The sequence below is a fragment of the Macrotis lagotis genome, chromosome 2 (genome assembly GCF_037893015.1).
Source record: "Macrotis lagotis isolate mMagLag1 chromosome 2, bilby.v1.9.chrom.fasta, whole genome shotgun sequence".
Taxonomy (NCBI): Eukaryota; Metazoa; Chordata; class Mammalia; order Peramelemorphia; family Peramelidae; genus Macrotis; species Macrotis lagotis.
The window spans coordinates 2,513,943-2,529,201 of record NC_133659.1 but is presented as its reverse complement, the minus strand read 5'-3'; the positions used below and the strand labels follow the sequence as shown (position 1 = coordinate 2,529,201).

General features: G+C 36.8%; 1 protein-coding gene and 1 long non-coding RNA gene across 6 annotated transcripts in view; one reads left to right on the top strand and one right to left on the bottom strand.

The window, feature by feature from the left end:
- Positions 1-15,259, top strand: part of MSH4 (mutS homolog 4) — a 74,244-nt gene that overhangs the window by 22,708 nt on the left and 36,277 nt on the right. For all 3 annotated transcript variants that reach the window (XM_074221147.1, XM_074221148.1, XM_074221146.1), the window contains exons 6-7: positions 958-1,130; positions 1,751-1,818. In XM_074221147.1, the coding sequence (XP_074077248.1) occupies positions 958-1,130; positions 1,751-1,818 (241 nt within the window). The remainder of the gene's footprint in view (positions 1-957; positions 1,131-1,750; positions 1,819-15,259) is intronic.
- LOC141512311 (uncharacterized) overlaps positions 800-15,259 on the bottom strand; it is a 42,785-nt gene continuing 28,325 nt past the window's right edge. For 2 of the 3 annotated variants that reach the window (XR_012475445.1, XR_012475447.1), the window contains 2 exons: positions 4,509-4,773; positions 800-1,422 (listed from right to left, as the gene is read on the bottom strand). This is a non-coding gene — a long non-coding RNA (uncharacterized LOC141512311). The remainder of the gene's footprint in view (positions 1,423-4,508; positions 4,774-15,259) is intronic. The other variant, XR_012475446.1, reaches the window with a different exon arrangement.

Sequence of the window (15,259 nt, the reverse complement as noted above, 5' to 3'; positions counted from 1 at the left end):
GGATGTGCAATGTTAGGTCAGACCACAGTCCCCAGATCTTATGATTTAAGAGGATAATTTTTGGGGTTTTTTTTTTGCCAATATCACTCACAAAGATGGATTAAAGGCTTAGGCAGTAGGAGGAAACAGAATAGTTAATCATGTGTACACAACACCTTTGTGAACAGATACATCTATGAACAATGGACTTGTATGTAATCTGCAGAATGGGGTGCTTAGAGTAGAGTTGATCAGAAGGAACAAGTGATGTGTCGGGCCGTGGCTTAAGTGCAAGCAGTAGGGTCTGATGATTTTAGGCTGAATTGTTGAAGTGGTCACCAGCTTTCTGAAGTTTGCCCCATGTTCACGGCCCCTAGAACTGAGTGACCCCTGTGCATAGGGAAGAGGTGGCCATGGACCACTTACCAAGGATCAGAAGTACTTATGAGAGATCAGTTGTTGAGCATTGATTCACATTTGTTTTTAGAGATTATTAGAATAATCAGGCCAAAACTGGATTGTCTAATCTCTGCTAATAGTGAGGATTTCTAGCAGCCTGCAAAGTTTTACATAATTCCAGTAATTATTCTATTGAAATGATCTGTATTTAATGGCTCAGACATTTTGTATTTTGGAACAAACTTAATTAGATTTGATTCCTTGCTTCTTAGGTTGGATAAAAAATGTGTCTGCATTTATACTGGACTTGATCACGAAACATTATCATTGTTTCTACAAATAATGTATGAACTGGAACTAATGTATTTAAAAACACGGAAAATTATTACTAAGTAATCAAGAATAACAATAATAATCCACATTCATGTCATGTTTTCTATATATAGGCACTGTGCTGAGTGCTCCCCAGTATTACAAATGAATACATTGTCAGTATTATATAGTTTCCTCAGAAATTTAAATGAATTTTTATGGACTCTCTTTGCTTTCTGAGTATGGTCTTTTGTTACGTCTTCAAAGGAGCAATCACACTCTCTTTGGTGTTCTCAATCATACCAAAACTCCTGGAGGGAGTCGAAGACTTCGCTCGAATATTCTAGAGCCTCTGACGGATGTTGAAACTATCAACATGAGACTCAACTGTGTGGAGGAACTTCTTCAGGAGGAAGAGCTCTTCTTTGGTCTTCAGTCAGGTAAGGTTGCATATTATTCTAGTTATAGAAATGAAAACTTTCAGACTGTCTTGCTCTTAGTGAAATGTCTCTTTTGCCTTCCTCCCACTTTTAAAATGAGGTCATTTGGTATGCCCTCTTGGATTTTTGAAAACACATCTCTCCATTATCATGTCTCATACTGCCCAATGCTTTTCACATATTCAAGTTTTTAGTAGCATCCTTACCCTCAGACTCCTTATTCTTACCAACCATTGAATTTTTCTTCTTGGAGTCTCTGTCATCTGACTTCTTAACCAGTGTTCCAGGGCTCCTGAGGAAAAAAAAATAGAGAAAAATCATAAGCTAGGCAAAATCCACCTCGGACAAGTTAGTTCTGTCCCTCAGCTGGGTCTTCCATGCCCCACATTCTTTTACTTTTTGCCCTTATAAAATTGCAGGATCTCCAAAAATATCTGGTAAAAATTTCCCTGTTTTATCTCTGTCCTTATGGGTCTTCTGTGTCAGTTCAGGTCAGCTATCACTGGCTTAGTGTCTACATATGTGAAGGCTGGTGGGGGCAAAAGGACAAAATGGTTTACTGTTTATGTCTTAGTGGAAGCTTAAAAGCCTTCCCTGGTCTTCTTTCTTTCTTGTTCTAGTTATTTCAAGATTTCTGGATACAGAGCAGCTGCTTTCAGTTCTTATTCAGATTCCAAAGCAAGACACGGTATGGTAACATATGATCTCTTACAAAAAAGTGTTCTTAATACCTTAAAGTAAAAGTGGAGAGGAACCAACATGTTTTATTAAAATCACCTGGTCTTAAAAATCATTGTTATCTCCTTGTCCTGTGAAAGAAAAAAAAAGGAAATTGTGTTTTTAAAGTTAAAGCATCTGGTATAATTGAGAATTCTAGCATCTTGGTCAAGTAGATAGTCTATTAAATAAATAAATTCTCTCTCTCTCCATATACATGTATGTATATGACATGCATAGATGACTGTTTTTCAGTAATTAGTGAAGAAAGTATAGAGTAGAATCCACGTAAGCTTCCAAAAATGATTTATCTTTCTTATTTAAAATGCATTTTAGGATTCATTGTGGACATCAATCTAAAATTTTATGTTTATGTTTATATGCCTATTTCTGTATATATCTATATATCTATAATATATATAGATATATATAGATATATATACACATGAGAAAGTATTTCTTTTTGAAAGTATTCTTGAAGTTACTTTTTCTTCCAAGGGTCCAGATTTGTTAGTGACTCACTGTCTGTGTGTCTGACAGGGGGTCTCTAGTGGAGCACCCCAGGGAGTCATGCTTGGCTTCAAGTTATTATCAGACATGACTCAAAGGTGGGAGAGAGAGCTGGCACACTGGATAAGAGAATCAGAAATCAAAAGAATCTTGGGTTGAATCTTGTAAGACAAAGGTCACTAAGGAGAAAAGTCTTGCCATTGGGTATAAAAAATAAGCTTCCCAAGTATAAGTTGGAGAGTCCTAGCTAGACAGCAGTTTTTCTGTAAAAAATCTGGAGACTTGGGTGACTCGCAAACTTGGTGTGAGTCAGAAGTGGGATGGAACAGCCAAAAAAGCCCATGAAATCATGGGCTTCATGAAGGAGAAGCATCAGATGCTACCCTCATCACATCTCATTGGGAATACTGTCTTTTATTTTTGTTCATCTCTGTTTACAAATGGCCTTGATAAACTAGGGAATGCAGGAATTGGGCAGAAATGAAGGTGAAAGGGCCTTGAGTTCATAACGCATGAGGATTATTAAAGAATTTGGTCATGTTTAGTCTAGAAAAGACTCAGAGAGTCAGAAATGGAGCCACCATGTGCAGAAGGAGGATATGGGTTTGCTCTGTTTAGCCCCAGAAGGTAGAACCAGGAGAGATGGGAAGAGGCGATGAAGAGCTCCATTTGGGCTTGGGGTCACCAATCCCCAAACAGCTTCCTGAGGATGGGTTCTGTCTCAAATGCCACTGAGGGCAGCCACCTTGGAGCTCTTTAAGCTGAAACTCGGTGTCAGTGGGACTTCCTTTTGCATGGGGGCTGAACAGTAGAGCTGCCTGGTCCTCTAATTCCTACATTTTGTAAGTCTGAGAGATCTTGAATCTGCTGAAGTCCTTTAATGACCTGAGCAGCACAAATTGACTAAAATAGAAATATTTTAATTAAAGAACTGGAGAATGTTTTAAAAATATTTTAGAAGTTTTAGTTGTCTTCTAAACCTTAAAAAAAGGAAGATGATTTAGCATATCAGTATTTTCCTATCTAGATGCCCAGAAGGCTGATTCGGTGTGTTTTTCTTCCTCTGTAGATTATGGATTCTGCACGTCCCACATATGTACCAAAGAATAGCACTAGATAATGAAACCTATCACGGGGTAGGCAGAGAAGTAGATTGTTCTCCCTGTAGGTATATCCCACATTTTGTATTCATCCAGAAGGACACTCACCAAGAATATAGGGCACTGAAAAACTCAGAATCTCTAAGAAATGAGTCAGCCAGTTTTCTGCTGTTTGCAAATCTAATCAGCACAACCCCTGTTAGTGCAAATTCCTTAGAAGTTGGCCTTTTTGTAAAGTTACAGAAATTTCAATTAATAGAAAATTGAATAAAGTTTTACACCTTATTTTTGTGCATTTCCACTTAGGATCTTTTAAATGATTGCACTTCATGATTTATGATTTTAATATTTTTTAACTTGTGGGCATACCATTATTTTAAAATGTATTATATTACTTTTTAAAAAACTTAGAATAGTGATAACTCAAAGTATCTATGATTTCCAATACTGTCATGACATTATTGCTTTTTGAATTGGCATATCCATAATACCAAAAATTTTCTGTCTTTAGTCTGACAGGCCATTCTTTTTGTAGAAGATGCAAAAGCAGGGAGAGTAAGAATTCCCAATTTTAGCCAATATCCAGGTGTGAGTACACTTTTCTTTTTGTATATGGGGAAAAAGAAGACACAGAGTTTGGGGTAAATTGTTCACTTGTATTCTTTTTCTCCTATTACCACAGAGAGATTTCAGGGAAAGAATGAGGGGAAAAATCCACATTCAAGAAGTCTGCTTTCCTGTTGCCTGGGTTTTTGCAGTAGTTGCCAGGCTGTATCTCCATAGGGCTTGTGGTCTATAAACAAAGTAATGCAATTCCAAAGACTTTTGAGTCTTCACTCGGGTCTGAGGGCATGTGGTAGTGCTGATGATTTGAGTTGCCTGTTGTCTTCTCTCTTCTCTCTCTCTCTCTCTCTCTCTCTCTCTCTCTCTCTCTCTCTCTCTCTCTCTCCCTTTTCTTTCTCCCTCCTCTTTTTTTCTCTCTCTTTCTCCCTCCCCTTCCCTTCTGCTTCCACTTCCTTCCTCCCTCCCTTCCTCTCCCTGTCTGGCTTACCCAGTAGGTGGCATTGGATGAGGATGACTGGTCCCTTCTCTGTACAAAGTTGCTTCCTTTGTGAAGGCTAGTGCTCTGATGGAGTGTGCTGCTCTTATACTCCTCTGCTTGTTGGTGGAAGATGGCATTTGGTGCTTGTGGTGATGAGAGAGGTGGGCCCCATCTCTACAATGATTTCTCTCTTCAATGATGGCTATGGAGGATGGTTTGGAATTAGATCTTTGGTGACTTGGAGTGCTTCCCTTCATTTTGCCAAGGTTTCTACCTTCATCAAAATTTAAGAAAATCAGTTCTAGTCCCTCTATTTTATTTGATTCCCATTATGACCCTGGCTAAGCCCACATTTCTTAGGAGATATTTATATCACCATTTTCCCCATTAAAATGTGAACACCTTCTCCTTACATGGTCTTTTTGGATTAATGGTTTATGATTTCCTGGGAAGGTGGCTGAGTCCATGATCTTCTCTGAGCAAACCCACACTGGAGGCTCAGGTGCTGAATCCATACTGAGTCTCTCTTTATAAGCTACTGACCTGGGCCAAGGTTCAGTCTGTGATAGGATTTGGGCATCCCTATGCTGCTAACTTGGCTCTAAGTTCTAAGGACTGAGACCCTTTAATGTTGACTATGGAGTGATCAGCCATGGAAGTTCATATACTGCTGGTCTAGCTCAGGGCTCTTGCCTTGGTCACTTGCCTGTAGGTCAAATTTGTGATCTTGAGCTAAAAATCTATTCCTATTCCTTCCTGATGACCAGCTAATTTTGGAGTGGAGGCTTTCCACATGGCTTCCTCCTCCTCTTTTAGCCACATGATCAGACAGACTGCCTTAGGAAATTCTGATTTAGAGAGTTTGAGTTTTTAGAGAACTTCAGTTTTAAGTCCAGTTTCCAGAATTGTCTGCTATGTAATCCAAATGTAATTCTAGCTCCTAGTCATCTCTAAGATGTTTGAAAAGGAGTTAGTCTTATTCTTCTGTTTCTAGCCTTGATTAAACACTTAATTTATACTGAAGACTGTCCTGGGCAGCTAGGGTAGGCAGCTCAGTCCTTGAGACCAATATAGAAAGCATTTATGCACTTACTTTGCCACATACATCCTACTTAATGCTCAGAATACAGATACAAGGAAGTAAGATGGAGCACACCCTCAAAGAACATACTTTCTGATGGAGGAAAGGCACATATGAAGGGGAGCTAGAAAATGGGGTCTTCACTTGGTGAAGTAGAAAAAGGAATAAGCATTTAGGCTAGAGGCTGAGTTGAGTGCTTTACAGATATCTCCCTCGAGATGGGAATAGTGGTGGAGGTGGGAGGAGGACCCTGGCAGAATTAGGCTGAAGTGCTCAGAGTTCATAGTCTAGTAGATGGATAGAAAACCAACACAGTTATGTTTTTTAAAAAATTACACAGCAAATTGTCCTAGAGAGTTATATGACAAAGTATGCTGGGATCCAAATTAAGCTTTCCTTAAGCTTTTTTTGGCCTCCTGTGATAAGTTCATTTTTTCTTATTCCTCATTTTCTGTTCTGGCTTAGATCAAATACTCTTTTAGGATCCTAAGAAAACCTCAAGCTCTTGAAATTCTAAAGTGCTCTGAAGACTTGGGGTAATTTTCTCTAATGTTCTTGGGTTCAAGCCTCCATTCTTGTGTATTCTTCCCAATATTAACTGCTAGTTATTAGCATTTCAATTTAATCTAGCTGATTAATACCATTTAACTTTTAGAAAATGATATTACTATGAAGAAATGGCAGGAGCAGTTGACCCAGTTTTCTTGATTGTGTGATTTCTTTGACTTTATTCAGTAACTTATAAGGGTGTGTGTGTGTGTGTGTGTGTGTGTGTGTGTGTGTTGGAGGGTGGGTATGGGAACAGAAGAAGATGGTTGAGAAGAAGCCAAGAAGTTGCCTGAGCTTTCCTAGCTTCCCTTGGATATAATGTTAATTCAATGACAGAAACACAAAAAGACAGAACGAAGCAATTTTCCAGTCCAAGATAACTGAAAAGTTCTTCAGAAAAGGTCTGCTCACTTAGGTAAAAGGGTAGTGAAACACAGTCCAGGAGGGCTCTTGGTCCTGGATCAGCAGGCCAATGGTATAGCAGGCAGAGTGTCAGCCCTGGTACTTAGGGCACAACAGGTGCTATTAAGCTTGGGTGACCCCAGTGCAGAGAGCAAGCTGTTAGTCCCAGAGGTCCTGGTACAGAAAGCTGGTGACCAGACCCCTGACCCCAGCACAGGGAGCTTGGGACACTGCCTCCTGTGCCCTAGAACCAGAACTCAACTTTAAAAAATGAACAAAAAGCAGAAAAGAACCCTAACCATAGAAAGCTTCTCTGTTGACAGACACAAACTTAGAAGGGGACAACTATGTCAAAAACCTCCCTACAAATCCTCAAAGGGAAATATGAATTGGTCTAAAACCCTAAAGGTCCTCTTGGAAATGTTCAAAAAGGATTTAAAAATCAAGTAAGGGAGGTAGAAAAAATTTAGGAAAAGGAATAAGAGTTATGCAAGAGAACTATGAAAAAAGTGTCAACAGTTTGACAAAGAACACAAAAATTGAAGAAAAATTTTCTTCTTAAAAGGTAGAATTGGCTTAAATAGTAAAGGAGGTATAAAAGCTAACAGAAGAAAATAATTACTTAGAATTGGTCAAGTAAACTATGAGACATCAAGCATCTGTCAAACAAAATTTAAAAAAATTAAAAAATAGAAGAAAATGTAAAATACCTCATTGGAAAAACAACTGACCTGGAATAGATCCAAGAGAGATAATTTAAGAATTATTGGACTGCCTGAAAGCCATGATCAAAAAAAAAAAGAGACTAAACAACTTCTTTCAAGAAATTATCAAGGAAAACTGACCTGGTATCGTAGAACCTGAGAGTAAAATAGTCAAAGAAAAATCTACCAGTTACCTCTCAGGTCAAGGAGAAAATATTGCAAACAACCTGATAGAAACAATTCAGATATCAAGGAACTGCAATTAGGATCACACAGGATTTAGCAGTTTATACATTAAAGGGTCAGAGGAATATGATATTCTAGAAGACAAAGGAACTTAGATTACAATAAAGAGTCTCTGCTAACCAGAAACTGAGCACACTCTTCCAGGGGAAATAATGGATATTCAATGAAATAGAATACTTTTAAATTTTCCTAATAAGAAGTCCAAAGCTGATCAAAAATTTGATCTTCAAATAAGAAACTCAAGAAAAGTATGAAAGTTAAACTGAAAAGAAAAAAAAACACTAACATAGTAATCAATATGGTTAAACTGTTAACTTCCCTACATGAGAAGATGATAGTTGTAATTCTTTTTTTTTACATAGATAGACTCTTTATTAAAGATATTATTTGAGTTTTACAATTTTCTCCCAATCTTGCTTCCCTCCCCCCACCCCCACCCCACAGATAGCACTCCGTCAGCCTTTACTTTGTTTCCATGCTGTACCTTGATCCAAATTGGGTGTGATGAGAGAGAAATCCTTAAAGAGAACAGAATTCTCAGAGGTAACTAGATCAGACAATAAGATATAAGAATAGTCCTTGTACTTTGTTCAAACTCCACAGCTCCTTATCTGGATACAGGTGGCACTCTCCTTTGCAGACAGCCCAAAATTGTTCCCAATTGTTGCCCTGATGGAATGAGCAAGTCCTTCAAGGTTGAACATCACTCCCATGTTGCTGTTAGGGTGTACAGTGTTCGTCTGGTTCTGCTCATCTCACTCAGCATCAGTTCATGCAAATCCCTCCAGGTTTCCCTGAAATCCCATCCCTCCTGGTTTCTAATAGAACAATAGTGTTCCATGACATACATATACCACAGTTTGCTAATCCATTCCCCAATTGAAGGACATTTACTGGATTTCCAATTCTTTGCCACCACAAACAGGGCTGCTATAAATATTTTTGTACAAGTAATGTTTTTACCCTTTTTCCTCATCTCTTCAGGGTATAGACCCAGTAGTGGTATTGCTGGGTCAAAGGGTATGCACATTTTTGTTGCCCTTTGGGCATAGTTCCAAATAGCTCTCCAGAAGGGTTGGATGAGTTCACAGCTCCACCAACAGTGTGATAGTGTCCCAGATTTCCCACATCCCTTCCAACAATGATCATTATCCTTCCTTGTCATACTGGCCAATCTGAGAGGTGTGAGGTGGTACCTCAGAGAAGCTTTAATTTGCATTTCTCTAATAATTAATGATTTAGAGCATTTTTTCATATGGCTATGGATTGCTTTGATCTCCTCATCTGTAAATTGCCTTTGCATATCCTTTGACCATTTGTCAATTGGGGAATGGCTTTTTGTTTTAAAAATATGACTCAGTTCTCTGTATATTTTAGAAATGAGTCCTTTGTCAGAATCATTAATTGTAAAGATTGTTTCACAATTTACTACTTTTCTTTTGATCTTGATTACATTGGTTTTATCTGTGCAAAAGCCTTTTAATTTAATGTAATTGAAATCATCTAATTGGTTTTTAGTGATGTTCTCCAACTCTTCCTTAGTCATAAACTGTTCCCCTTTCCATAGATCTGACAGGTAGACTAGTCCTTGATCTTCTAATTTGCTTATAGTATTGTCCTGTAAGCATTTGGATCTTATCTTGGTAAAGGGTGTGAGGTGTTGGTCTAATCTAAGTTTCTTCCATACTAACTTCCAATTATCCCAGCACTTTTTATCAAAGAGGGAGTTTTTATCCCAGTGGCCTGACTCTTTGGGTTTATCAAACAGCAGATTACTATAATCCTCTCCTGCTTTTACACCTAGTCTATTCCACTGGTCCACCACTCTATTTCTTAGCCAATACCAAACAGTTTTGATGACTGATGCTTTATAATATAATTTTAGATCAGGTAGTGCTAAGCCACCTTCGATAGTTGTAACTCTTAAGAGCTCTTTGTTTATTAGGGCAGTTGGAAGGAGTATACTTAGCCAGAGGGTGTGGATATAAGATTACTTTGCTGTCACGATAGAAGCAATTATTAAAAGGTGAAACAACTGGGAGAAGTGGAGAGGGGGAAGGCAGAATAGGTTAAATTAAATCACATGAAGAAGCATGAAACACTTATTACAGTAAAGGGAAAGGAGGGAGGGCTGAGTATTGTTAAAACTTTATTTTATAATTTGGCTCTAAGAACCATTTGGGTAAAGAGTAATGCATTAGTATTCCAATTTTTTCATATCCCCTCCAACTCCTATCATTTTTCTTTCTTTTTCTGTTTTTTTTTATTTTTTTTAAGGCAATGGGGTTTTGTGATCTGCCCAAGTCACACAGCTAGGCAATTATTAAATATCCAAGGTCTCATTTGAACTCAGGTCCTCCTGATTCCAGGACCAATGCTCTATCCACTGCACCATCTAGCTGCCTCCATCATTTTTCTTTTATGTCATATTAGCCTATCTTAAAGGTGTGAGAAGGTAGCTCAAATTTAACATTTCTCTAATCAGTAGTAATTTAGAGAATTTTTGTATGACTATAAATAGCTTTCATCTTAAAACTTTTCTTATTTTTGAACATTTATCAATTAGGGAATAACTTAAATTTTAATAATTGGACTCAGTTTTCTAAAGATTTGAGAAATGGGGTCTTTATCAGAAACATTTATTATAAATAATTTCTCCTGGTTTTCTACTTTCTAATTTTTGTACAAAGAATTTTTATTTTAATAGAATCAGTCTTATCCATTTTATACCTCATAATGCATTCTTTCTCATTTGGCCACAAATTATTTCATTTTCTATAGATTTATCAGGTAAATCATTTCAATCTCTCCTAATTTGCTCATCACATCGCCCTTTATATCTAAATGAGGTGCATTTTGGCTTTTTCTTAGTATATGTGTGTGATGTGTGAGATGTTGGTCTATACTTAGTTTCAATTTATTTTCTGGTTTTCTTAGTAGTTTTTGATAAATAATTAGTCCATGTCCCAAAAGTGCATCTTTGGGTTTATGAATAACTCGATTACTATGATCATTTACACTGATCTACTACTCTATTTTTTAGTCAGACCAGATTGTTTTGATGATTATTGCTTTGTAATAATAGTTTGAGATCTGGTATGGCTTGGCTAGCTTTTTTCAAATTTTTTTCATTTATTCCCTTGATATTCTTGACCTTTTGTTCTTCCATATGAATTCTATTATTTTTTTCTAGTTCTATAAAGTAGCTTATTTTTGTGGTTTGTTTAGAATAGCCCTAAATAAGTAAATGAATTTAGATAGACTTGTCTTTATTATATTGGATCTGCACACCTATGAACAATATTTTTCCAATTATTTATATCTGACTTTGAAAAGTGTTTGTTAGTTTGTTCTTATAGTTACTGGTTTTGTACAGCCCCAAATATTTTATGCTGTCTACAATTATTTTAAGTGAAATTTCTCTTTCTATCTTTTGCTGTTGGACTTTGTTGGTAATCCATAGAAATGCCGATGATTTATGTATAAGGATTCATTTTATAGCCTACAACTTTACTAAAGTGAATTATTTCATCCAGTTTTTAAAATTGGTATCATCTGCAAAGAGTGATAATTTTGTTTCCTTATTACCTATTCTAATTCCTTTAATTTCTTTAATTTCTAGTAAAATATTGAATAATGGTGATTAATGGGTAGCCTTGCTTCACTCCTGATGTTATTGGGAAGTCTTCTAGCTTATCTCTATCACAGATAATTAATTATTACTTTAAACTGAGTCAGAGGGAAAGCCACATTCCTGGTCTCATCTCAAGGGCATAGAAAGGAAATTTAAACAGATAAGGAATCAATTATAACATGAAAGGAGCACAATATAAAATCAGTTACAAAATAGATTTAATTTAAATTTCTTAGTTTTTTGGACTTGTGATTTGTTATTGCATAAATCAGAGATCTCAAGACTTTCAAAGTTCTTTTTAATAATATTGTCTTATAAATTGTTCTTCTAGTTCTGTTCACTTTGTTCTACGTAATTTTATAGAGATTTTTCTCCTTTCCTCTGAAACTGAATTTTGATTTTTCTTTAGTACAGTAGTTGCAGATAGGTAGTGAAGTGGATAGAGTCAGGAACACTCATCTTCTTGAATTCAAGTCTGGCCTCAGACACTTGCTAGCTGTGTGACCCTGGGCAAGTCACTTCACCCTGTTTATCTCAGTTTCCTCATCTGTACAATGAACTGGAAATGGAAATGGCAAACCACTCCAGTATCTTTGCCAAGAAAACCCCCAGTTAAGACTGTAATGACTGAACAACAAGAATAGTATAATAATACATTATCTTTTTAAAGCTAGAAATAGAAACACAATAGACATTTGAATTATGTCTCTTCACCATCCCTGGTATTCTATTGTGTACCCTACTTTAGAGAACTCTGGTCAGGTCATATTGCAAAGCTTTGTTGACTGAATGTGGATTACTCCAATAGAGATCTTTTTTAAAGAAAGATTTTATTAATTTTGAGTTTTACAGTTCCCCCCCCCCCATTCTTGCTTCCCTCCCCCCCGCCCCACAGATGGCACTCTGTTAGTCTTTATCTTGTTTCCATGGTTTACCCAGTAGAGTTCTTTTCTTTTTTTTTTTTAGGTTTTTTCAAGGCAATGGGGTTAAGTGGCTTGCCCAAGGCCACACAGCTAGGAAATTATTAAGTGTCTGAGACCAGATTTGAACCCAGGTACTCCTGATTCCAGGACCAGTGCTTTATCCACTGTGCCACCTAGCTGCCCTCCAGTAGAGTTTTTAAAAGACAGAAATAAGGAATCTATATTTTGCTAAAATTATTATGGCTGATATATAGATAATGCACTTATATTAATACTGTCTATATTTATACCAAACCACATGGGATTTAAATTCTTTTTTTTTTCAGGGCAATGGGGTTAAGTGGCTTGCCCAAGGCCACACAGCTAGGTAATTATTAAGTGTCTGAGGTGGGATTTGAACCCAGGTACTCCTTACTCCAAGACCAGTGCTGTATTCACTGCGCCACCTAGCCACCCCAGGGATTTAAATTCTTAAAGAAGAGATAAAAGGAGGAAACCTAGTCCTATTATTAGTGGAGTACTCATTTTACTCCTCCCATCTTAGATCTAACCCTGAAATAAAAAAGAAAGAAATTAATGAAATGAATAGATTTTTTAAAAGTTAGACACGATAAACCTCTGGAGAATATTATTGAATGGAAATAAAAAAGGGCAGACTGTACCTTTTCTTAGTTGTGCATGGTACCTTCCCAACAGCTTCATAAAGCTTCATTAAAAAACTTCATAAAGTGGAGAAGCAGAAAGATGAAACCTTTCTTTCACCAACCATAATGCACTAAAATTACATTTAATAAAAGCTCTTTCAAGCATGGATTAAAAATTAATTGTAAACTAACAATCATTTCTAGAGAGAATGTCAAAGTCTTTAAGATTCCACTCCTCTAGGAATAATAGTAGTAATAAATGCCTGTCACATTTATGATACCAACAACCCTCTATACCTGTTCCCACTTAGCTACTCTTCCAACTGCATAGAACTGAGGACTATTTTATGCTTTTTCTTTCATGGGTCATCATGTGATGTGTGATGGCTTCACTAAGTGACCAGTCTCCTAATCAGAAATCTATTTGCTGCATTTGTTTACTTTTGGTGAGGCAGTTGGGGTTAAGTGACTTGCCCAGGATCACATAGCTAGTAAGTGACATGTGTCTGAGGTTGGACTTAAACTCAGATTCTCCTAACTTCAGTATTGGTGCTCTATCCACCTAGCTGCCCCCCCCACCACACACACACACTTTGTAAATTAGGCACTTGGGATTAAGTGATTTACCCACAAGTATTTGAGTTCAAATTTGAGCTCAGGTCCTGAGCTCCTTTTTTTTTCTGAATTGTCCATTTTTAAGTAGATTTCTCCAAGTCATTTTCCAAGTCACTTATTTTTTATTGAAGTTTTATGTTTTTCTAATTTTTAAATATTTTTGATTACTCTATTTCTTATAATTTATTTTTTGAGTTCTAGCTTCTTTTTTTCCCGTTTTTGTGGGCAGTGGGGCTAAGTGACTTACCCAAGATCTCACAGCTAGGAAGTTTCAAGTGTCTGAGACTGGATTTGAACTCAGGTCCTCTTGCCTCCAGAACCAGTACTCTATATACTGTACCACCTATATGCCCCATCTTCCTTTTATTTTTTTTAAGAGTATCTACTGTTTAGGGTCAGCTAGGTAATGCAGTGGATAGAGTACTGGCCCTGGAGTCAGGAGGACCTGAGTTCAAATCCAATCTCAAACACTTAATAATTACCTGTGTGACCTTGGGCAAGTCACTCAACCCCATTGCCTTAAATAAATGTAAAAAAAAAGAAAGTTAAAGAAAGAGTATCTACTATTTGGATAAGGCTTTTATGCATTTGTTCTAAGCCATATATTTATTAATTTGTTTTAACTTAAATTTCACACATCTTAGTTCTTCATTTCTTTCATTAGGACCTCCCTTAAACTTCATAGGATTTTTCCATTCTTTTCTCTATAATTCTAGTTGTTGGGGAATAATTTTTTCTTTGGAAGTTTTGTCCTTGGGTTCCCTTACCCTATAGTTTTTTTTCATTTATGAACTTTTTTTTTCTTTTCCTTTTCACTTTTTCTTTCGGTGATTTTCTTTTATGTAAGAGCTTTCCTGGGATAATATTTTTCCTTCTTTTAGTGTCCATTGCTCTGTCAGTTTATGCAGTTAATAGGTGATGCAGTCAGAGACAATGATAGGCCTGGGATCAAGAAGATCTGGGTTCAAATATGCTCTGAGACACTTATTAACTGAATCAATCTGGGTGACTCAAATCTTTTTCTGTCTGCCTCAGATTTCTCCTTTGTATAAAGGGAATACCCTTAGCTCCTACTGCCAAGGAATGCTGTGGCATATCTGCTGCCAGTGCAGTTTGTATCTTGCTTTGAGGTAATGAGGGGAAGGGGCATCACTCATTAATAACTGACTTAAGTGTCTTGCTGGAATTGTGGGTGTAAATAGTTTAGACTATAGTACATCACTGTCTAACTCAAAAGATCTCCCCCAAATCCCCATCAGTAACTCCAGTGCATCCCTTTGGTTTTTGCACAGGTTGTCTTTGCTTGATCTCAGACTCTGTAAGTGTTTATAAAGAAAGAGGGGGTTCTCTGCACTTCCATACAGATATTTCATTCTTTTTAATTAATGAATTAGAAAAAATATCAGTCAGAGTATTAGGGTTTCATCGCAAGAACTGCCTCTCCAATTTAGGGTGATTGATTTAGAGCAAGAAAGGACCTTAGAGGTATCTTCTGAGAGAGTGAAGGGACTTGTCCAAGGTCATACAAGGACCAAGCAGTAGAACCAGGGCTGGAATGCAGAACTGTAAGCTTTAAATCCCACATGATTTCCACATCTTTGGGTGCCCTCTTTCTACTTGGGATGGTCCTTACACCTTCAGCTTACTATGAACATCTTATTTGATGAGATCGAGTTGATCTTTTGAAATTGGAATATAATTGAGAGTTTACCTGGACTTATTTTTCTTAGTATTAGATTTTTAAGTCTCCATTGCCTAGTAACTTCTCACAATAATGATCTGGGGACTTTCTCTAGAGTGACTCTCAATGACTTTTGAAAAATCCATGATATTTATAGTATTTTATAGATATATTGCATATATATATATATATATATATATATATATATATACATATTACTTGATATTGGTGAGCAAAAATATTTTCATGTTAAAATACCATTGAGCTAATTATGTTTGTGT